General features: G+C 42.0%; 1 protein-coding gene across 1 annotated transcript in view; it reads right to left on the reverse strand.

Annotated features, from left to right (window-relative positions):
- NOX4 (NADPH oxidase 4) overlaps positions 1 to 25,381 on the reverse strand; it is a 139,679-nt gene that overhangs the window by 13,014 nt on the left and 101,284 nt on the right. The window contains exons 13-14 of the mRNA XM_042460951.1: positions 22,300 to 22,375; positions 416 to 535 (exon numbers count right to left, since the gene is read on the reverse strand). Of these exons, the coding sequence (XP_042316885.1) occupies positions 416 to 535; positions 22,300 to 22,375 (196 nt within the window). The remainder of the gene's footprint in view (positions 1 to 415; positions 536 to 22,299; positions 22,376 to 25,381) is intronic.

Consider the following 25,381-nt stretch of genomic DNA (forward strand, 5'->3'; position numbering starts at 1 on the left):
CAATATTAAACAGGAGAATGTGTTTTTGTGTTGATTCCTCTGTCCTGCCAGAGATCCGAAATAGTAGTGTTCAGATTTGTGTGTGTGTTTTAAAAATGTAACTGACAATATTTCAATTACTTAGCAGAAATGAGAAAAGGAACAAGAGTACATTTTTAAAACTGTAAGTACTGTACTCTGTGTAGTAATAAACTACTTTCAGGATCACTGAAACAATCATTCTACTTAATTACTTTTCAAAAATTACCTTGCCAAGTTCCCTTATTACAAGAAAAGCCTCATTTTATTACAGCACAGTTTTGCTGTTTTGGTAAGAACAATCCCCATGCCACAGGTCAAATTTACTTGATAGATGTATTCTAGTACACCCTGGGAATAGGGTAGGGGAAGCTTTAACATAATGAGGCTTACATACAGCAGGGTGTTGAGGATCGATGCAAATGGAGTCACTCCAATGCCTCCAGCCACACAGAGGCTAACCTCGTAATTGAAGGATTCTTCAAAGGGACTGCCAAAAGGACCATCAACATACAGCCTGTGGGAGCATAAGAAACGAGGGTTGACACAATCATTTGAAATTAATGCAATTAAAAAAAACACCAAAAAGATATCAAAGTAATTATGGCATATTCCAATTAAAATACATACAGAAGAGCTCTAAATAATATAATTACACAGGGCAATCTTATAACCCCAGAGCAGATGGCTGGAGGGATTTAGGATGGGACAACAGGAAGGAACTCTGCCACTGGGGCAGCGAGTGCACATTAAGAGTTTGGGAAAGTTACTCTTTTGGACTACAATTCCCACAATTACCCTAATCAGCTGGCTTGAGGATTCTGGGCACTGTAGATGAAACAAGTAAATTATCCAAGCTCTGCATCATTTAGCTTCATGTCGGAGTGAGGATTCCAACACAGATCTCCCAGGTCTAAATCCAAAGTCTTAGTGGGAACATTGCCAAAGAGACTTTTAAGAAGCTTCAGTCTAATGTGGGGAGCATGGTGAACAGACACTTCTGCCGCACCCTCCCTGGCCAAACCAGATGATCACCCCTTCGAAAATGGTTCCTTCTCTGATGCATTCAGGTCCTTCAAAAGTTAAGGCTATATCTTGGAGCAACCTCACTCTTACACTTACAGGGAAGCCACCAGGAAACACTGGGTATATTCCAGTACAAATGTGTATGCACATATGTGAGCATGGGAATATCCATGAGTGTGTGTTTGCACAGTGTGTGAGTGGGCCGGGGGAAACAGACTGGCTGGGCATGCCACTAGCCATTTTGGTATGCATCCCTATGTTTGCCATTGCTGGCATATATTCCCCATGTAATTGCCCAAGGCATGAAACACCCCCCCCCCCATGTTTCCCTACCTCTTTTTTAACCACTACCATTTGTTCTTATTAAATGCCTTTCTGGGGGCATTACCTGATCCATAATTCAATGAAAGAGCTTTCTAGATAGGGTAATAAGAGAACAGAACTATAAACAAACAAAGACAAAAATTAAAAGAAAAGAAGATATTACAGGGTACTTATAAGAAGGTCATGAAATCAACAGTAGGGTTCTCAAGAACAAATTAAGTCCCACAGTAGCAAAAAGCCAGATTTATTCTGCACTTAGAGACTCTTGTCTATCAATGGTATTCCAAAATGGTATTATTATGAAAGATCACAGAGAAAACCAAGGCCATTGCCTCCTTTATCTCAGAAAATACTTTTAATGCACTGAAAATTATAAAAGGACTAGAATTTTAACAATTTCTAGCAAAGTAATTTAATGGATTTATTCTTTCTTTTCTTGATTTACACTGCTGATTATTCTAGCTCAATAGCTGCAAAGAAATTGTGTGGTGCACAAAGTAACAAACAAACAATGTGATACAAATAAAGGGATAATGTGACAGCATTACAAAACTGAGTTGCCCTCAAGCATATAGAATGACTTTTTCACAATCTTTATCACACTACCTTGATTAATTATCCTCCAATATTAAAGACCAGAAAATTAGTAAAAAATAAGGCCTGGTATAAACGAGCACACAGTGCCAGCCTGTGGGTGAAGTCACAGCAGAGTGTTTGCATGCTCGAAGCCATGTCTCTGCCCCCCTCACGCCATGACACCATGCACTGTTCTAGATGGTTCGCAGTATCATGGTGTGACTCTGGCACTGCATCCAGATGATGCAGCGCCAAAAGTCTATCACAAAGCCATGCCACTGTGGCACCTTTTAGAGGGCGCAAAAAGGAGCTGCATTTTGTGGATCGTTTTTCCACCCTCCGAAGGCCAGATCAGAGCACGGTGTGTGGTGGACATGGCCATGGCCCTGATCCGGCCAGTAAAGGGGTGGCTGCTGGCCAGTAAAGGGGTGGCTACTGGCCCTTAGGGGCTGTTTGTACAGCTCCGTACGTAGCAAAAGAAATGGACATTTTCAACAAATAGGTTAATTTAAACTGATATTTTAAATATACAGTTGGCCCTCTGTTTTTGTGGGGGAATCTGTTCTGCCCCCCCCCCTCAAAAATGGAGACTCGCCGATATTCAATCCCCATAGGCTTGAATGGGGAGCATGCCTGCAAGCGCACACAGGACGTGCACTGTAGGGGCATGCCCCACTGAAATTAACGGAGGTCACCTCTCCTTGAATATCCAAGAACATGGATCTCAAGTATGTGAGAACGGAGACGCAACTGTATATGCCATTACTACACTAACAGCCTTACCAGAATGGTGAAAAATCTAATCCACTGTATCAATCCCCCTGCCTGTTTTGAGCTTTGGAAAGAAAGAAAAAAACTGCATGGATTTTTTGACAATCTCAATTCCCATTCACTGTACTGGACCCCTGCTGCCGCCTTATCCATTATCCATGAATTCAACCATCCACAGCTTGAAAATAAAAATATATACATATAAATTCCAAAAAGCAAAACTTGATTATGCCATCTTATATAAGGGCATTGTTTTACTTTGACATTGTATTTAATGGCACATGAGCATCCATGGATTTTGGTATCCATTGTGGATGTTAGAACCAAACCTCAGTGAATACTAAGGGCCCACTGTATAATGGGACTTGAGCATCCAGATATTTTGGTATCCATGGGGAGGGGTCCTGGAACCAAACCCCAGTGGATACCAATGTAGGGCCCACTGTACCTGTTAAAACACTTGGTGAACTTTATAATTAAGCACACTTGCGTATCTGATTTCTTAATGGGATTCACCAAAATATTAACTCCTACTTGGCAGAGTGGACCATATTTGTAGTTACCAAAAATATTGACTAATTATTTATTTCCCACTTTTTTAAGAAATAAATTCAAAGTGGCATGAATAGCTCTCCTCTTTCCAATTTTATCAAAGCAGACTGAACAAAACTAGTGCATGGTCCAAGGTCTCCCAATGAGTTTCAAGACTCTGAGTCCTATAACCTAAACCATGTAATTCCCCAGTCTGGAGGGCCAAAGAATTTTGCAAAAATCTAAGAAAACTAAGTTATAGGTAACAGAGCATAGTTAAATCATAAATTCCCTCCCACAAAGTGCAGTGATGACTGCCAATTTGCAGTACAAGATATGTGTGTGTGTGTGTCTTTGCTTCGTGAATGAAGATTCAGGAAGGACTCATCCCGCACTTTGTACAAGCGCGTTGGTGACTAAAAAGGCCAGTCCGGGACATAAAGGTCTGGTTGCAGAAAGCACAGCGGAAAGTCTCCTTGGGTGATGTTTCCGGGTTGCGGTTCTTTCTGTGTTGTCGTTTCTCTTCGAGACTCGTTCAGCGTGAGCTTTTGAAAAAAGCTGCAGCATCGTGGATAATGCGTCTCCATGCCTCCCGATGCGAGGCCAGGGCAGACCATTGTTGGTGATCAATTTGGCCAAGCCTGAGATGTTGTTTCAGGGAGTCCTTGTATCTCTTCTTTGCGGCGCCCCTCGTACGCTGACCCGTGGAGAGTCACGGGGGATATATACACACACACACACACACACACATATACTGTATTTTCTGGTGTATAAGACTACTTTTTAACCCAGGAAAATTTTCTCAAAAGTTGGGGGTCATCTTATACTCCAGGTGTCGTCTTATAGGGTTGAAACTTCTGAGCCGGACTGGAAAATCTGCAGTCGCTGCATATGGTAGGGGGAGCTCGAAAATGCCTGCAGCTGCATATCCTCCATATGTGGTGAGCGTTTGAAAGCAGCAAGGGTGGCGCTGTACAAGTACAGTAGAATAAAATCTTGGAGACAGGGAGGGCTGGGCAGGAAGGGAGAGCTGACCAATCCAAGCAAGCTTTGTATATAACAAGTTTTCCTGCTAAGTACCTGCATGTCATAAGCATTTGAATTAAAATTACCACATTGAAATCAAATCTGATGTTTTTTTTAATTTTTATTTGGTGTGCATTGGAAGAGGGGTAGTCTTATACGGCAAGTATATCCCAAACTCTATATTTTAACTAGAAAAGTTGAGGGTCTTCTTATACGCCCAGTCGTCTTATACGCTGGAAAATATGGTGTGTGTGTGTGTGTTGCTGTTGTTGTTGTGTGTTTTAAAGTCATTTCTGACTTATGGCCACCCTAAGGCAAACCCATCCCAGTGTTTTCTTGGTAAGATTTGTTTGGAGGTTTGTCACTGCCTTCCCCTGAGAGCATGTGACTTGTCCAAGGTCACCCAGTGGGTTTCATGGCCAAGTGGGAAATTGAACCCTGGTCCACATAGTCCAACACCTAAACCACCTAAATCATGCCAGCTCTCCAGATTGATAACTATTTAGATGTAATTACCACTGAATTAATTGGCTGTTGCTCCCAGGTTGGTTTGTATAAGATTAAATCTTTAAAGAGGGATTGCCGAAATTAACTGGCTATCTATGGCTACTACTCACACTGACTTTGTGCTACTTCACCATGTAGAGGCAACAAAGTTTCTGAGCCACAAATTAGCAGGAAACAAAAGCAGGAGAGGGCTATTTTATACACTTGTCACATTAATGTCCCACAATGTGGCTCTTTCCTTCTCCCCTTTGGGCTCACAGCCACCCTGTGAGGTAGGCCAGGGTGAAAGAGAGTTCTTGGCCTGGCTCAGTGGGGATGAGAACCTGCATTCCCAAGTCACAGGCTAATAGATGAATCATCACGCTACACTCACCTTCATCTCCTGCTGGTGACTTCCCTATGGCATCTTGGTTGGCCACTGTATGCTGGGCCACAGAGGCCTTTTGTTTTGGTCTGTAAGAAAACTTAGTATGTCTTTAATAAACCTAGTTATCTTTCTGTGTCACTTTTCAGTGGGATGCCAAAATATGATGTCAGAAAAGTCTGATTTTATTGTTAGACTTCTGTGAGGTGTCTCTTTACTTCAACTAGCTCCACTTAAATATAATCTAGATGCCTGTACAAATCTTTTCCTTCGAACATCACTTTCAAGGTAAATGAAAGCCTGTAGGATTTTCCACTCCATGACTTGGGGTTTTTTTCTTGCTTTTTTCTTTTATAAATCTCAATGTCTTTAGGGTATTTATTGGTACGATGTCTACATTACGATGAAGAGACCTGCATAAAACCCACTGGAATTAATTTGTCTCAGATGTCATTTCCATATAAGCAGGTGAATTATACTTCAGTGTATTTTTTATGATGCACATTTCATTCTTCAGTGGAGGAAAGAAGCTTTCTGGCAAAGAGAGCAAATTCCCCTCCTTTAGACTTCAGTGTTTATAATCTTCTTTTCCTGCTTTAGACAGAATCAGGTCTTTCCATGAGATGTTTTGCTTACTCTTTAATTTGCAAGAGGGAAATAAAGAATTGTGCACTTAAGAAAACAGCCAGTGGGATTTTTAACATTTCCAAAATAAGCTCTTCAAGCAGTATATATATATTATTATTATTTCTTCTTGAAATAAATAAATAGGCACTACACATCTTACCAGATGAATTCCAAACTGGAAACAGTGCCTTCCCCCATGGGGGGGGGGCTCCAAAACAGCTATTATTCTCTTAATGTGATCTTAAAGAGTCCAGTTCTGTGTCCAGAGTCCATATTGTGTCCAGTTCTGGGCACCACAATTTAAAAAGGATGTTGATAAGTATGCCCCCAGTTCTGTCATCCAAGTCATTCAACATCATTGGGGGCATACTTATCAAATTTGCAGATGACACCAAACTAGGAGGAGTAGCTAATACCCCAGAGGACAGGATCAAAATTCAAAATGACCTTAATAGATTATAAAACTGGGCCAAAGCCAACAAAATGAATTTCAACACAGAGAAATGTAAGGTTCTGCACTTTGGGCAGAAAAATGAAATGCACAGATATAGGATGGGCAACACCTGGCTGAACAAGACAAGAAGGGATGTCATATTGAGAAGGGAGCTAGCTTGTTTTCTGCTGCTCCAGAGAACAGGACACGGAACAATGGATGCAAGATACAGTACAGGAAAAGAGATTCCACCTCAATGTCGAACAGCCCTTACTGTCAGGAAGGGCTGTTCGACAGTGGAACACACTCCCTCGGAGTGTAGTGGAGTCTCCTTCCTTGGAGGTCTTTAAACAGAGGCTGGATGGCCAACTGTCAGGGATGCTTTGATTGAGAGTTCCTGCATGGCAGGGGTTGGACTGGATGAGTCATATACCTGAAATTCCACATAGAATTACAAAGACTTTAACTTACTATACATGCTTTTCTGCATGCATTTGCCTAAAACATAAAGGAGGGTTACAAACCGCCGCTGCTGTTTGCTTCGTGAGGGAGCCGCCACAGCCAAACTGCGCAGCTCCCTTACGGAGCAAAAAAGAAGCTCCAAAATAGAGCTTCTTCTGGCGGCGCGCTAATGACGCCGCGAGGCGCCAATTGCACACTCACGACGTCATTAGCACCGCACAAAGTGGGGACGCACAGCGTCTGTTACGTCAAGATGGCGGCGCCCGTGTGGAACGGCCGCCACCATTTGTTACGGAGAGAGTCCGTAACAGGAGTAGGGGCGTCTGGAAGAGACACCCCTTTTTTAAACTGGTACGTCCTGAGGACGTCTCAAGTGGCGGTTTGTAACCCACCTGTGTTTGTTTTTATTAACTGTCCTCGAACTTGACTCATGGCAACCCCATGGATGAGATATCTACAAGACCTCCTATCTTCCACTGTTCTGCATAGGTCCTGCAAGTTCAGGCCTGTGACCACCTTGATTGAGTCCATCCATCTGGCATGCAGTCTGCCTCTCTTTCTACTACCTTCTACCTTTCCTACCAGTATTGTTTTCTAATGAGTCATGCCTTCTCATGATGTGGCCAAAATATGACAGCTTGTTTTATCATCTTGGCTTTTAAGGAGAGTTCTGGCTTGAATTGTTCTAGGACCCATTTATGAAGTCGAAGGCTTTCATGGCTGGCATCCATGGGTTTTTGTGGGTTTTTTGGGCTATGTGGCCATGTTCTAGAAGATTTTCTTCCTGATGTTTCACCAGGAATCTACAAGTCTTAGTAGACTCCAGACTAAACATGAGTAAGTAGTGTGCTGCAGCAGCAAGAACAGCCAAAGCAATTCTAGACTGCATCAATATGGGTATAGTGTCTAGACTGAGAGAAGTTGGGCCCATTATAGACAGGTGTAAAGTACATCCTGGGGACGTACTAGGGTTAGGCAAAGTGAGTGCCTTACACACGCACCTAACCCTAGTACGTCCCCAGGATGTACAAAATGGCGGCGCCCGTTCCACACGGGGCCGCCATTACGACATCACGAACTCGCCACCTCCAAATGGGGCAGCGCGGACGTGACATCGTCACGTCGCGCGAGGGCGCATAGAGCGCCCTTTCCGCAGTGCGAGAAGGAGCTCCTTCCGTGAATTGCATCACTGGCGTAGCCTTTAGATGGCTGCGCCAGCAACGCAAGGGAGAAAGGGGCCGAGCAGCCCCTTTCTCCTCCTCCCCGCCGCCATTGGGTGTCCTTGGGGCATGAAGCCCCAAGGACACACCTTTGCAGGCCGCGGGGAAGTGGCCTTTTGCCGCTTCCCTGCGGCCTGGAAAGAGGGGGATCGGTGCCTCGGAGGCTGCCGCTCTGGAAGCTGAGGCCCCGATCCAGCAGGAAAAGCAGCACCTACAGGCTGCCCCAAACGGGCAGTCTGTAAAGCACCTAAGAGTACCATTTTATTCTGCTTTGGTCAGACCTCATTTTGTGTCCAGTTATGGGTACCACAATTGTAGAATAATGTGGAAAGTTGGAGCAAATCCAGAGGAGGGTGAGAAAATGGTGAAATGTCTGGAAACAATGCCCTATGGGAAGCAGCTTAGGGAGCTGGGTATGTTTAGCCTGGAGAAGAGAAGGTTAACATGAGAGCCATGTTTCAATATTTGAAGAGGTATCATACTGAAGATGGAGCCAGTTTGTTTTATACTGCTCTAGAGACTAGGATACAGAGCAATATATTCAAACTACAAGAAAAGAGATTCCACCTAAACATTAGGAAGAACCTCCTGATGGTTGGAGCTGTTTGACAGTAGAATATGCTCTCTCAGAATGTGGTGGAACCTCCTTCTTTGAAGGTTTTTAAACAGAGGCTGGATGGCAATCTGTTGGGAGGGCTTTGGCCATGTCTTCCTGCATGGCATTGGGTTGGACTGGATGGTCCTCGTGGTGTCTTCCAACTCTATGATTCAATAATCCTCTTGGAGGGGTGATTTAACCATGGTTTCCTGCATTTCAGGGGATTGACTAGACTTCCTTCTAGTTCTATGAGTTTGAAATGATGCAGCTGGAATTCAATTTGAGCTTTCCCCCTCCCTCCAGATTCTTCACCAGTAGTGATGGCCCCACAGTCTTCAAGGAGGGCCCTATCACCTTTATTTAAAACAAATTAGGAGAGAAAATGTTAAGGTGACCAAGTTTTCATGCTCTTTCTGAAGTTCAAGGCTCTATTAGATAAGAAAAAGCACTTTCCCAGACATTTCCTTTTCTAACAAAGTGAGGTCAATCTACAGGGCAGCTCATAATAGTTACCACATGTGAAAAATGCTTCCACTTTCATGTAGGGTATTCCTTCTTTCCCCTTTTTTTGTTTAGAGATATTGTAGCCACTGACCTATGCTTCTTGTCAGCTATTATCCTTCAGCAAGCCAGGCCCTGCTCTTTCCTTGGAGGGTAAGGAGCATGCCAGTGCAAGCCATTTGTTTCTTCTGTTTGCAAAGCAGTAACATTCAGGTAGATATAGCTTTCCTGGAATTCATGGTCAATTTTCTGGGTTTTCCATTCCTGGAAACATATTTTCAGACAAAAATTCAGCTTGCCAGAATCCAGTTTCTCTAATGTCTGCTATACAATTCCAGAGAGGCAATGAATCACAGAATCATAGAGTTGGAAGAGACCAGAAGGGCCATCCAGTCCAACCCCCTGCTATGCAGGAACTCTCAATCAAAGCATACCCAACAGATGGCTATCCAACCTCTGTTTAAAGACTCCCAAGAAGGGAGACTCCGCCAATCTCTGAGGAAGGAGTGTGTTCCACTGTCAAACAGCATTTACTGTCAGGAAGTTCCTCCTAATGTTGAGGTGGAATCTCTTTTCCTGTAGCTTGCATCCATTGTTCCAGGTCCTGTTCTCTGGAGCAGAAAACAAGCATGTTCTCTTCTCAATATTACATTCCTTCAAATGTTTAAATAGGGCTATCATATCACCTCTTAACCTTCTCCAGGCTGAACATCCCCAGCTCCCTAAGTCATTCCTCATAGGGCATGTTTTCAAGACCCTTCACCATTTTGGATGCCCTCCTTTGGACACGCTCCAGTTTCTCCACATCCTTTTGGAATTGTGGTGGCCAGAATGGGACACAGTATTCCAGGTGGGGCCTGACCAAAGCAGAATAGAAGTGGCACTATTACTTCCCTTGATCTAGACACTATACTTCTATTGATGCAGCCTAAAATTGCATTGGCCTTTTTAGGTGCTGCATCACACTGTTGACTCATGTTCAACTTGTGGTTTACTTGAACTCCTAGATCCCTTGAGGTCTCTTAATTAAATGAATAAGGGATGTGAATAAGGTGCAGCCTCCATAGCAACAGAGCAGAACCATTTAGCCCTGGATCAAGATATGAACCAGAAATTACCACATTTTATGATGCCTACATTTTGGTTGCTGCTAAAAAGATTCAGATAACCAAAAAGAAAACTGTATACATGGATGGTATTGAATAACCAATATGGAAATCAAATAGACTACATAATTGGAAGTACTGTAGAAAAAAATTCTTTTTGCTAAAACAAGACCAGAAGCAAACTGTGGCACAGACCATGAACTTGAAATATCAAAAATTAGAGTAAAGCTAGAGAAGAACATTTAATAAAACACAGTGCAAAAATACGATCTAAAGAATATATGTGGAAAACGTATATAAAGAACAGGTTTTCAGTGCTAAACTCAATTGATTATGAACCTGAACAAATGTGGACAGAAACCACGGACATTATTAGGGGGAAATGGAGACCCTACCTATAACTGAAAAGAAAGAAAAGCCTAACTGGATGAGATATGAAACTCTTCAAACTGTTCCGGATAGGTAAATAAAAGGTAATGCAACTGGATCAGATTCCTGAGTGTAGTTTTTCTACAGGTGATAGAGTAAAGAACTGATATAGCAATCTGTGCAAACAACTAGAAGAAGACAACCAAAAAGGTAGAACAAGAATCAATCCACCTGTAGTATGATCTCCAGCTTACGGACTAGCTAGTTAGACACCACTTGAAATAATAATAATAATAATAATAATAATAATAATAATAATATGGTTTATTTATAATCCGCTTTTCCAAAATTTGATCAAAGCGGCATACAATTGAAGTATAAAACATCTCAATAAAATCAATTAAAAACAGCATTAAAAACAACACAGTAATCATAACAACAAAAGGGCCAGATGGATAGGGGAGTCGATATACACATTATAAGGTCGTCAATGAAAGGGGGTAAGGGATAATATGATTTTCATGGTGGGAAGGATTGGGAAAAGAAGAACGTCTTTAGATTCTTTTTAAAAAGAACTAAGGATGTGGTGGAGTGGAGCTCATCTGGGAGATTATTCCAAGATCTAGGGGCCAGGATAGAAAATGCCCTCTGTGAGGTCCTCACATAACGTGTTGTTGGGACCTCCAACAATTTCATCCCTGTCGACCTGAGTGTGTGGGGCGGATTGTATGGGGATAGGCGGTCCTCCAAGTACCCTGGGCCCAAGCCATTTAGGGCTTTATAGGTCATTACCAACACCCTGTATTGTGCCCGGAAGCGAATAGGCAGCCAATGAAGATCTTTCAGAATAGGTGTTATATGGTCAGACCTGGAACAACCAGCTACCAATCTCGCTGCCATATTTTGCACTAATTGTAGCTTCCAGGTTTGGTACAAGGGTTGCCCCATGTAGAGTGCATTGCAGAAATCCAGTCGAGAGGTTACCAGAGCATGTACTACAGTTACAAGGTCCCTCCGGTCCAGGTAGGGACACAGCTGGCGTATCAGCCGAAGCTGAAATCACTTAAGAGTCAGGTATGCTTAGTTGAGAGAAGACAAAACTGAGAGGGGACATAATTGTTGTTGTTAACAGCCCAGAAATCAGCTTCAACTCATGACCACACTATGAATTAGAGAACTCCATGTTGTAGTGTTCCCAAAAGTCCTGATCAGATCTTGCAAATTTAGGGCTGTGGCTTCCTTGACTGACTCTCTCCATCTGTAGTGTGGTCTCCCCTTTCCTACTCCCTTCCACTTTACCAAGCATTATCATCTTTGCCAATGAGTCATTTCATCTGCTGAGGTGTCCAAAGCACAATAGCTTCAGTTTAGTCATGTTAACACCCATTCACAGGGCTGCTGCAAGTCATAATGGGATTGACAGCACTTAATAACAACACAAGCCATCTCCTTTTATTACACAGGACAGAAGGAAGAGTTTCATCCTATGCTATGCAGATTAATTAATTTTGCTTAGCTTTGTATTCTGTATGTGGCAGCCCAAAATAAAAACCTTATGTAAATTACTGCTTACTTTAAAGCAGTAGCCTGATGCTCCATCCGGCTCATATATATTGTTATATATGGAAAAAAAATATTTCATCTTGACAGCTCTTGCATCTCTAGACTCAATCATGTTGATCTCAGTACGCCGAAACAACAGCTAGCTAGTTAGACACCACTTGAAATAGCTTTGGCACCTTATTTTCTTGGTTGCCTTTGCTCCTTCACAGCTGCTAACCAGGTTCCCCAGCTGCCAGCTGTCTACTATTCTGCAGCATATTTGATGTGTTTAAAAAAGGCATTTTTGTTTAGAGACTGAGCAACAAGAGGGTGAGAAGGTGCAGTCAGTGAATGGGCAAATGGAGAAGGGGGGGTAAAAAGGGGTTGTCCATTTTTGTACAGGTGTGCAAGTTCATATTAGCCTCATAGCCCGAAAAACCCACAAAAAACTATGGATGCCAGCCATGAAAGCCTTCGACTTCACAATGGTGCAAAGATTTTGTTGCTGTTTCACGTAAAACCATTGATTTGAGGGTTAAAAAAACCCTTTGTGAAAATTTCACAGAAAATCTATGCAACGATTTTAAACATCACCAAAAATGTGCAATAGGCTTGTAATTTTGCTCAGTGGGGGAAAGTTTGAAATTCTTCATTCTGCATGCAAGAAATAAAGATTTGCATTTACCCTGTATTTTTGCTACAATAAAAACTACTAAAATATTAGTGTAACACTGCCAAGGAGCAAGGTCAACCCTTCCCAAGTAAGAAGAATAATGTAACTTAATTATAACTGAGCTATTTGAAAAGGGAATTAATTACAAAGTAATGCATAAAGTTCTGGTTTTCAATTCTATCTTCAACATCACCTTTCTATCTTAGAGAGCCATTGTTTCAAAACTTCAGTGGAGAAAGGTCTGGCCTCCGCGAGGTACAACATGCCCTGTTTAATTTCAAAAATAAACTACCAAGCAATGCATCTGAGCACAGACGATATTCCATGGGCTCAAGGCACAGATCAAATGGTCAAAAGATTTCTACTGGAAAGTTACAGATAGAAATGGTGAAATGTCAGAGAATACTAAATGAGTCCACAGAAGGCAGGAAGCCTGGGGACAGGCCTGGGAGTCATTCATTTAAATGCTCCTCGGAGAGGTGATAACAGCTTCTCATCTCTTACCGGCTCCCCCAGTAGCATTTGAAAATGGATGAAACAGAGCATGAAAACATGTCAGTAGCAATGTGACTGACTGGGAAAGGTGCATAAGTGGCCGCCTGGTGCTTCTCTTCCTACCTCCCAGGAGATGATGAAATTCATCCAAAGTACATTTTACCAAAAAACAAAACAAAACAAAACAAACAAACAAACAAACAACAACAACAACAACAAACCCCTGATGTCCTGGCCCATGTGGGAGCAGCATCTGTGGTGTGGACTAAAGAGACTCTCAGTTCTGGGTGGTTTCTGGAGGGCTTCTATTTTGCAAGCTTCATTACACGCTTGTATCTTTCCCTCTGCAATATCCTGTTAATGGAGATTCTTTTCAGTGCCTTTGCAAAGATGGAGAAATAAGGCTGCACTATAGTAAGATGGGGGAAAGAGTCTCAAAGGTTCAATTTGGTTCTGGAGAATTATATATAAGCAATGAGAGAAGTCACTGCAACAAGATGACAGTTAGATGCTATTGCCAACAGCCAGTATGGTGGGGGAAATGTTAGGCATTATAAACATTTGAAGACTTATTAGGTCTTAAAAACTATTATTAGGGTGCCACTCAGGTCTGTAACCACACACTACCAGCTTTCCCCCAGAATGCCTACTGTTGTTGTTGTTGCCAAGACATTTCTGACTTGAAGGCACACATTTCTTCAAGTCATGTCTGACTAAGGCAAACCTATCATAGGGTTTTCTTTGCTACATTTGTTAAGAGGGGATTTCCCCTCACCTTCCTCAGAGCTGAGAGAGGGTCACTTGCCCAAGGTGGGTCTCCATGTCTGAGCAGAGATTCGGACCTTAGTCTCTTGAGTTATAATCCAATGCTCAAACCACTACACTCTCAGGTGGTGACCTCTCAACTCCAGGAGTTTCTGGATGAAACAAATTATCTAGATCCACTTCAATCTAGTTTTGGGCCTGGGTATGGGACAGAGACAGCTTTGGTTGCCTCGGGGTTTTTTCTGCTCCCCATGCTATTTAACATATATATGAAACTGCTGGGACAGTGTTTTCAAACAGTATTTTATAACCAGGATGGTTTGAATACTGTTTGAAAACACTGAAATTCTGGACCATGCCAACCACTACCATGTCAGGATACGCAGGGAAGCCATTGAAATCCACAAACATCTGGATAATTTCAACCAGAAAGAAGAAACCCTTAAAGTGAACAAAATCTGGCTACCAGTCCTGAGAAATAGCAAAATAAGGACTCAGCAAATGCAAATGGGAAACCACTCAGAGTCAGGGGCTTTCCCAGAAGATAATGATCACCAATTAGCAGACATTAATCCTCTTTTGCATTAGCCTCCCAGCCTGAGGCCTGCCATCAGCAACAGAACAATACACATGCAAATCACTCCTGCATTCCCAGGTTCACACAGTATATATATATACTCAATTTTTTCCAGGCAAGCATTCTCTGAAGATGCCTGCCACAGATGCTGGCGAAACGTCAGAAAGAAACTCTGCTAGAACATGGCCACATAAGCCCAAAAAACCACCAAAAAATATGGATGCAGGCCATGAAAGCCTTTGGCTTCACCTTTGTAGGTTCATTTTCACAGTCAGATTTGTGCACTGGACTGTTGCAACTGTTAATTTTCTGTCACATTCTATCTTTTTAAAATCTCAAATTCTCCTGATCAAAGTTTGAAGAAATTTGAGAATATTGGTACTGTGTGTGTTGATGCCAAAGTTATCCAAAGAAGTTATCCTACCCCCTGTACTGCCTTAATTCAATAGATATAGCCACTTCCAGTCTAGAAAGAGCCATGTTTTGGAAAGGGCCACGGAGGTCTAGTGTGATCTAGTGCAAAAAGAGCTGAGCAGTCATTTTGGATTTGGAAAGGGTCTGTCCTATAGCTGCGAAAGAAGACCCCAAAGACTGGAAATGTTACTTTTTTTGGCAATGACTTCTAGAGCCTCCCAGCCAGCATGGACAATAGCAATGCTGGCTGAGGAATTCTGGGAGGTGTAATGCAAAAAAGTGAATTCCCTCAGGTTCTGTCAGGAGTAAAAAGATTTGTCAGCCTCAATGAAGCCTCACAACCATATGGGAATATACAGACATTCATAATTAGGCCTTTAAGAATTAAGCAACTAACTTTGAAGGGGAAAGCCTCAATTTATCCCACATTTACCTTTTTAGCATCTCAACTTCTTTTCGTCAAAGTTATGATGAAGTTTGCAAATTCTGGGAAGTTCTTATTAGGAATATATATATATATATATATATATATATATATATATATATATTGACATATCCCTAAAAAGACTATTATGTGGCACAATACTATAGATCTAATTTGCACTGTAGAAATAAAGCAGTTTGACACTATTTTAACTGCCATATTTCAATGCTATGGGATTGTGAGATCTGTAGTTTTGCAAGATATCTAGCCTTCTCTGTCAGAGAGTTCTGATGTCACAACAAACTACAAATCCCAGAATTCCACAGCACTGAGCTATGGCAGTGAAAGTGGTGTCAAATGACATATTTCTACAGTGCAAATTAGACCTATTTCATTTCCAGGAGTATGTCGAAGCATGTGATAATCAAACAAGACAATTCACCACTATGGCATAAAATAACCTCTCAGTTCACTATCACATTTGGCTCCTTGAAACAGCATCAGCAGAACAGAAGGGAACAGAAGAAAACCCCAGCTGTTAATGTTCAGGATAACCCTGCCCTAAACTTCATTAGCATTTTACCAGATTCATTAGAATTTTAAACGTGTCCGTTCTTAACATCAAGGGGATGCATGGTTCTGTGAAAAATTATTCTTCATCTCCAAGAGTCTGTATTGTACCTGCAGTTTTTATTCCCCTGTATTTGTACTGTATCTGCAATTTTTCTTCCACAATAGGTCTAACTAGAGAGAAGGTTCCAGTATGGGATAAAGAGTTAATGAATACTCCACATTGCATTGGTGGGTAGATTTGCTATGAAGCCAATCCCAGTGCAGGCAACAATTTCTCCTCAAAGTGAGGGTGCCTGTAATCTGGGACTGTGACCAAGGCCACTGTCAAGACTATAGCTATGGAACATCCAGGGCCTTGGACATCTCTAAATGGGATTACAGCCTGTTTTTCTGGGCAGAATCTGCACTGCAGAAATAATCCTGGTTGGCACCACTTTAACCGCCATGGCTCAGTGCTATAGACTACTGGGATTTTTAGTTTTGTGTTATAATTAATGTATTTCTTACACACAATCCATAAAAATATGTATATAAATGGTGGGGGAACTGAATGGTGAACTTTTCTCCTGCAAAAAGTGGCCGTCTTTCCAGTGGCCTGGAAAGACGGCCCAAAAAGAGCGGTCTCCCAGCACCTGGTTTTGCTCTGCAGGGAAGCCGCAGCCTCCAGACCGCAGGACTTTCTGCAGAGCAAAAAGAGCCCGCAAAAAGCGGGTTCCTCTTGCGGCACCATTATGACACTGTAGTGCACCAATGGTGCACTCGCGACGTCATAATGGCACCGTGACGTGCGGACGCTAAGCGTCCATCATGTCAAAATAGCAGTGCCCATCTGTACAGGGTGCCGCCATTTTGATGTACAGAATAAGTGCTAGGGTTGCGGGGCATCTATAAGCAATGCCCCAAGACAATCCCAGCATGTCATCAAGACGTGCCACAAGGCCCATCTGTACCAGGCCATAGTTATTGGTCCTTACTAGTCTTCTGAACTCATCTCCTACTGCTGTTCACAAAATCCCAAACACTGTGTCCTCCTTTTTCTGATTCACTTCTGGATCACTTCGGTCATTTAAAATAAGAACCCTGTAGGAGGAACTATTTTCTAACCCCATGAGCTGTGGCAGGAAAGTCATCATCATTTTTCCCCTGGAATTTCCCCCTAAACACCCCATTTACATGATGAGAAAAGCAATGTTTTTGCTACTGGAGCAAATCTGGCCTTGTAAATAGAGACCCTGGCAGAGAACTGAAAACAACTTGGCTTCTGCATGGAAGCCCACCGGCTGCTTGCTACTTGGCCTCTGTTCACTACCATGTAGGAGGCAGCAGCAGCAGATGGGAAAGTGAGTTGGGAAAGCATTTTGTACCTCTCATAGCCTCTAATTTGAGTCTAAACTTCTGTGAGAATTTTCTTCAGGTCCAGGCCATCAGACCATATGGCTTAGGACTGTGCTATCTGACAAATCATATCTCTTCATATGAGCCTGCTGAGGCTCTAAGAAACTCAAGTCCTTCTCTCTGTCCAACCACCTTCACAGGCACATCTGGTGGGGGCATGTGATAGGACTTTCTTGGTGGCTGCCCTATGATTTGCAAATTCCTTTGTAACCTTGGTGTCCCCTCTGGTAGCAGGTAAACACTATTATTCTGACCAACTTTTGATAACTGCATTTTTAAACATGCAACTGAGGAAGTAGGTTAAGGTCTACAAAAGCTCATGCTACCAACTTCTTTCTTTCAGTTAGTCTCAAAGGTGCTACAAGATCCCTCTGCATACTGCATTTTTAAAGAAAGAGCTTTAAAAGGCATTTCTTTAAAATATGGCTCCCTGTCATTGCTGTGGTTTCTGAAGGAAAAAGGAACATCCAAGCACACTCCATCATGCCTGGACCTCAATGGCTGTTCCATGTTCTCTGAGAAAGACAAAAGCAGGAAGCTGGTGCCTGGGTTCTGCCAGCTAGTGAGAGACCCTCCCTCAATTCTAACTGCTGTTGTTGTGGCCTAAGAAGGGAAAACACAGCAGCCATAACCTGGTGCACTGAATTCCTACTCTACCATCCACTTTTTTCTTGTGTATTGTGTCTTATTTAGACTGTAAGACTGAGGGCAGGGAACTGTGAAACTTATTAATTGTAAGCTGTTCTGGGAATCTTTGTGGTTGAAGAGCAGGGTATAACTGTATGAATGAATAAATGAATGAATGAATGAATGACTTTTAATAGCAATAGCACCTATATTTCTATACCACTTTATGGTGCTAAGCACTCTCTGAGTGGTTTACAATATGTAGGGTGCAGCACTGATTCTGTGATGTTTTTAAACTGCTTATTTTGAATTGCATGTTTTGAATTGTTTTTCATGTTATTGATAATTTGACTCCACTTTAATGTTGACCTTTATATGTTTTTACTGTGCTTCATGAGATCCAGGGTGGTATAGTGGTATGAGTGCTGGATCATAATAAAATAATAATAATAAAATTTATTTATATACCGCTATTCCATTTGATCACAGCGGTGTACAACAATTGCAATAACGATACATGACTCTGGAGACCAGGGTTCGATTCACAACTCAGCTACAAAACCCACTGGATGACCTTAGGCAAATCATATGCTCTCAGCCTCAGAGGCAGGCAATAACAAACCTCCTCTGAACAAATGTTGCCAAGAAAACCTTCTGATAGGTTCACATTAGGGTCTCTATAAGCCAGAAATGACTTGAAGGCACACAACAACAACAAATGTTGGGATATAAATAAAGTGAATGACCACAATAACAAACCACATTCAGCCTGACCCTACTAACTGTTAAACCGAAACTCCAGAAATCATAGTTTCCTTGCATTAATGTGTGCTTGACTGTTACAGAATTTCCTGAGAGAAATCAGTATATACATCAATAATCCTCCGCTTGTTTGTTAATGAGTTGTGATGCCAGTGACTCAAATCTCATAATAAGCAAACTATTTATTTATTTATTTATTTAGCAACAGATGAATTATGTTATAAGCGGCACTCCATGGTTTAGAATAACATGTGGAAAGCCCTCTCTTTTAGTTAACTGTCAAAGTGTGGTTGACTCCCTTTACACAGTAATGGCACACAAGCACATACACATGCACTAATCAGTTACTCTTGACACAGAAAGGTACAGTTTCAGCCAATCCTGTTGCTGTGCTATAATGAGGGTCTATTATCATTTCAAAGAGTGCTGCAGCTCAATAATCTAAGCAGCGTGAGATTATGGTTCAAAGAATTGTAGTTTTCAGAGAGAAAAAATACCCACTGCTTTTGTGGAATTGAACAAGCAGTTGGAAATGTTTAGCAGATCTAGCCATTAGCTGCCAGGAGACACTAGACTTCATGCAATATCAGCAGGGAGCTGCTCTTTGCATGTCATTATAGAGTCTTTAAATCCTGTTGTTGTTTTAAGCATATATATTCAGGATTTTAGGGGGCTAGCTACCACTGAAATTCACCAGTAAAAAAAACGCTTTTCTTTCTAAAAAATTCACAAAGATTGTCAAGAATTTTCTAGGCATACAGAAGACATGTCCTCACTTAACCTGAAGTGGATAAGCACTTTTCGACTGGCTTCGAATCAGAACTTGGATACTCCCCCCCCCCCCCAAACAACTCCTTAAATAGCACTAGTTGAGGATTTTCTAGGTGCTGTGAGGGTTTAAATGCATTGAAGGGGTCTGGTGATGATACTGCATATACGATATTTGTGAGCCATAAAGCTCAGCTGGACTGGGAGTTCAGCATCATTGTGGGAAAGTATGGCAGATTCCCTAAGTCTGGTACACAACTGGAAAGGTGAATGGGATGCAAAGAAATCTTTCTTTCATTGGGGAAGGGATTGACTTGGTGGCTTATCCCTACCCTCTGTCTGTAAAATGGAAATTAGGTTCCAGTATCAGAAGCATTGCCATGCAACCAAGTAATAAGTAACACCTGCGAATACCATCTTCTGTAAACATTAACAGTACAGAAGATGTATCCAGTTTTTAATCTGGTGATTTCAGAATGTACATTGGGGATGAACAATGTAGCCCACAGGCTAACAGACCCCCTCAAGTCCAATTCTGGAATGCAATTTTTTTTTCTTGATCACAAAACAGTTGATATGGGGGTAAAAATGAGGTGATGGACTTTCAGGGTCCCAAAGAACCTATGTATGCTACAGTGCTGCTCTGCTGTGTTCATACTGACTGTGAACCACTGCAACAATTTTGGTCCAGTCTAACGTGTTGTTCTGGTGGGGTGGGGGGCCTTCAGGTAAAAAATGAACTTTAGACAACTTATCACACTGCATATGCTGCCTAGGAGTTTATAGTTGTAAAACATTGGTGGGGCATATACATCCTCAACTCTCTTTTAAAGGAACTAGGGCTGCTGCCAATTGCAGAAATAAAGCAGTTTGACACCACTGTAACTGCCGTGATCATTGCTATGGGATAGTGGGATTATAGTTGTGTGGTGGCAAATGCTTTCCTAGAATCCTAGATTCCACAGCATTGAGCCATGGCAGTTAAAGCAGTATCAAACTGCATTAATTCTGAAGTGGAAAATGCAGTCTAAGAAACAAATTTAATTAGAATAATGGCAAGAAAAGGTTTTCTTCTCAAAGCCCCTAAAATTAAACTCAAATATACCTTGCTGGTCCATTGATGTTGGTGAGGACCTTTATTATTTCATCTCTGCTTCTGGAACTAGTCAAAAACAGTCACCCTGTTGGTTTCAGAAGCCTTTTGTTGGAAGCTGTCCAGTTGTTTTAATTAATTAGGCCTTCTTTCTTGTTTCCATTTTCTTTTGGTCTTCTAATGTAAGTGTTCCCCTTGATATCTTCCATCCAATCTTGCCCAGCTTAGTACTGAAGAACCTTCTTTCCTCCAACTCCAGTCATCTGGAAAACCTTTGCCATATTCCTATTTCAGTGAGTCATCTGAAACCTTTGGCAAAATGCTTTCCTGCTTTCAAATTTTATTTCAACTTTTTTTTAAGTGGTCTCTTTAAAAAAAAATCATCCTCCATTATGTCATTTAAGTGATTGGTAGTAAGCCATTGAACCCCAATGGGAATTTGGAACAGACATGGATTAAACTAATGAACTGCATGATTTTAAAAAATTAAACTGGAAAAAGAAACCATCATGAGCTTCTAAGAATGGTACTCTCTGGATGGCAGAACACATAAGAGGACCTACAGTTTAACAAAGATGTTATGAACAAGTTCTTACAGTTGGAGGTAATCTCTAAAAAATCAAGCCCAAAACACTCTGTTATACTGAATAAGTAATATGAAATGCCTCTAACTTAAGTCTACCTGCCATACTTTGCATTAGCGTTTTGGTCTTGTGATGCAGATCAGATACATTTTTGATTCACTTTGGAGGGCCTCACACTGCGGAGCAGATAAAAATGAAGGGTGGGTTGGTACAGAAAAGAAGGCTTCATCTCGCAGGCAGAGGTCAGCAGGGAGAAGAAACAGAGTAGCTGACACCTACAGAGAGGTACTTTAGTAACCTTTGCGGGTAACAACTACCAGCCATTCCACAGGAAAAAGCAGAGCACTGCACTAAAGGACTCTTAGTGGAGGTCAAACATAATCTCCATCACTAAGAAATCCTTTACTGATTTGGTGCTACAGGGGAAAACTTGGGTCTTTACAAAGGACAACCCCCCCCCTCCATATACACGATTAGCATCTTTTGTTAGTGAAAATTCAAAAATAATAAAAATGACTCATCCTGTGGAATGAAAACATTCTAATTTGCAAGGGATAATAACAACCCACTTGTCCTCCACTTCTGTTTGCCATGAGCCTCTTTGTCAATGATGGCTCATTCTTTCTTCAAGTGTGAGCGCCATAATTGATAAACAAACAAAAAAGGGAGGAAGGAGGGAAAGGCAAAAAGGAATGTGACAAGCGTCTTTAAGACTAATTGTTTTTATTCGGCAGGAGCTTTCATGGATATAAACCCACTTCTTTAAACTACCATTTATGACTTGGGTGCTTTTCATTCCACTGGTTTGCAATTATTGCTGCAAGCTGGAGAGCAGGTTGTTGTTTTTGCATCTACTGTCCCACAAAGAGCCTTATTAAAAATCCAGAAGAGACTGGCCAACACACAAGTGACAGAAACCCAACACAGACACAAAAAGGGATCAGCCTGATGGATGTCTACCTCCAATGCAACATGTTAGCAAAGAGAAATATCACCAGAGCCTGACCCACCAGGCTTAGGCCAACAGTACAGACGGCAGATATCCTCCCTTCTGCTGCACCACTGAAAACTATAGGGAGACTACGTTTAAAACACGCACACACACACATACACACTCCACTACTTTTCAGAAACAGATATTTACTTACTTTGGGTAATGCCTCTGTTGGAAGACTGGAAGGATCTCGGCTCCCGGCGGGAATAGAAACAGCAGACGAAACCTCTCTGTCAAAAATAATATATATATGGATTAGTAATACTGGTAAGGTGTGAGAGCCAGAGTGGTATAGTGTTTTCAGGTTTGGACTAGGACCTGGAGACCAGGATTGAAGCTCAGTTCAGCCATGGAAATCTACTAGGTGACCTTGGACAAGTCATGCTCTCTTAACCTCAGAGAAGGCATGCACAAATCTACCAAGAAAGCCCTGTAGTAAGCTTGCTTTTAGGGTCACCAAAGTTGGAATACTTTGAAGTATTATATTATATAATAAAATAATAATAATATTAAAATAATAATAAGCCCACAGAGATCGGTCAGGTTTGCTAAGCATGTGTATATTTAGTTCAGTGGGCCCCGAACTGTGCCCTTTAAGAGAGTTTGGACTTTAGCTCCCAGAAGCCTCAGCCATGTTGGCCAATAGTCTGGGATTCTGGAGGTGAAGTCCAAAATCTCTTTGCACAGTTTGGGGACCACTGATTTGGCAGCAGAAGTGATGTAACAAAGCAGTGCGGTGCAGAGGTTAACACCAGCTTCCTAAACCGGATTCCCTCCAGATAGTTTTCTACAAGTATGATGTAATATGAATAATACAAGATTATTGGTGTTGTACTCCAGACATGGTTGAATATTCCAAAATGATGAGAAGTCTGGAAATCATGCCTAATGAGAACAATGTAAGAATCTGGGTATGCTGAATTTAAGGTTAAGAGATGACATGATAGGATGGGAAGGGCTACTTTGGCAGCTAGCCAGATAAAAGGTAAAGGTAAAGGTTTCCCCTTTCATAAGATTGTCAAATCAGGTCTTAACAGCTGAGCCCCCGGTCCCAGCCAAGATCCTTAAGTGCAAAAATAAAAACCTATAGTCAGGATCATCCAGTGATAGTATTTCCCATCACAATGTACAGATGGGAAGCTGGGCAGTGGAAGAAAGCTGAATAGAAAGAAACAATATTCAAGATGGTGGCTGGAGAAGAGTACTGAGGATATACTGTACCTGGACAGCCAAAAATACAAACAAAGAGCCCTTGAACAGATCAAGCTTGAGCTCTCCTGGAAGTCAGGAGACTACATTGAAACTGTCATACCAGCAATCATACGGAGGCATGCCCACTAGAGACAATAATGCTAGGAAAGATGGGGGGGTAGTAGGAGAGCGAGAAAGACTGTACAGTGGTACCCCGGGATACGAATTACCCAGCTTACGAATTTTTCGGGATACGAAAAAATCCATCCATAGGATTATGTTTTCGCTTACGAAGTTTTTTCGGGTTACGAAAAACCTCAGCGCTATTTCCGCACCGGAGGGCAGCAGAGAGCTATTTTTTTTTTTCCATTAGCGCCATGGCAATTCAGGTTACGAAGGTTTTTCGGGTTACGAAATTAGCCGCGGAACGAATTAATTTCGTACCCGAGGTACCACTGTATACCAGATGGATAGACTTAATCAAGGAGGCCATGGCCCTAAGCCTGCAGGGCTTGAGAAGAGCAATGAGGACGGCAGTATTGGAGATGTCTCATAATGGGATCACCATGAAGGAAAGTTGACTTGAAGGCAGTTAACAACAACAACATATTGATAGAGTGAGCTTGTTTTCTGTTGCTCCAGAGAATGAGCTCAGAGCAATGGATTCAACTACAGTGGTACCCGGATACGAAAGCAACGCCTTACAAATTCCCGGGATACGAAAAAATCCCATAGGAAAAACTGTTCCGGGTTACGTTTTTTTTTTTCAGCTTACGAAAAATTTTTTTTGGTGCTTTTCGGCGCTTTTTCGCATGAAATCGCAGCTTTTAGCGCTAGCGCCTATGGCTTTTCAGGTTAAAAAAAAAATGCGGGTTACGAACGCCGCGGCGGAACGAATTAATTTCGTAACCCGAGGCACCACTGTAACAGGAAAAGTGATTCCACCAACATAGGAGAACTTGCTGATGATAAGACCTTTTCAACAGTGGAATATGCTGCCTCAGAACATGGTGAATCTCCTTTAGAGATTTTTTTAAACAGAAGCTGATGTACCATCTGTCAGGAGTGCTTTGACTGTATATTCATTCCTCTAAGGTGGGGGTTTGAGCTGGATGGCCCCTGGGTTCTCTTCGGACTCTGCAATTCTATTATTCTTCTCTGGAGGGCAACAGTCTGGGGAAAGCTTGATTGAATGTATGCCTATTGGCCTGTAGAGATTCATAGATATCTGAGTTACAAACCTTCATCAGCCATTGAGCAACTGGGTAACTAAAGGCCAGTCACTATTGCGCTTTGAGAATAGTGAACTCTCAGAACCACAGCGAAGCCATGCTGGATCAGCACAAACTACCTACTCCAGCATTGCTGTCCCAAGTGGCCAACCAGATGTCAATGAGAAACCCACGGCAGGGCGTGACTACGGTAATACTTCCCTCTTATGCTACTAGCGATTGGAAAGAACATTATTATTATTAGTTATTATTAAAACTTTTTTCTATAGCGCTGTATATACGCCGCGCTGTACAAGTTGGTAAATTAGGAGTAAATAAAAGCCTGCCCAAGGCGTACATTCTAAGATAATAACAATTAAAAGAGGAATAGATAAAATTACCCTTAGAAAGGAAAAACGATTAAAACATCAATATAACAAATCACATCACATCAACTATTGCAGACAGTCCGATAACAAGCACAAAATTCCCTGAGAACGCTTCCCTAAACAATATGGTTTTCAGCTCTGTCTTAAAGCTGGTTAGGGAAGTGATGAGCGTGCAGGGCGGAGAGAAGGTTCCAGGAATGAGGGGCAGCTAGGGAGAAGGGACGGATCGGGATGGGGCAGAGAAGATCCTGGGCTGAGAGAGAGATTTTGGCTACCAGAGCGGAGGAGTGGCGATGTAGGGATGTAGGAAGAGAGAAGATACAGTTAAATAAAGGGGGCCAGCCCATGCAGAGCTTGAAGGTCCAGTAACAAAAGTTTTGTACTGATGCGGAAAGGAAGAGGGAGCCAGTGAAGGGAGACAACAGAGGGGAGACAGGAATCATAA

The sequence above is a fragment of the Sceloporus undulatus genome, chromosome 3 (assembly GCF_019175285.1).
Source record: "Sceloporus undulatus isolate JIND9_A2432 ecotype Alabama chromosome 3, SceUnd_v1.1, whole genome shotgun sequence".
NCBI classification, from domain to species: domain Eukaryota; kingdom Metazoa; phylum Chordata; class Lepidosauria; order Squamata; family Phrynosomatidae; genus Sceloporus; species Sceloporus undulatus.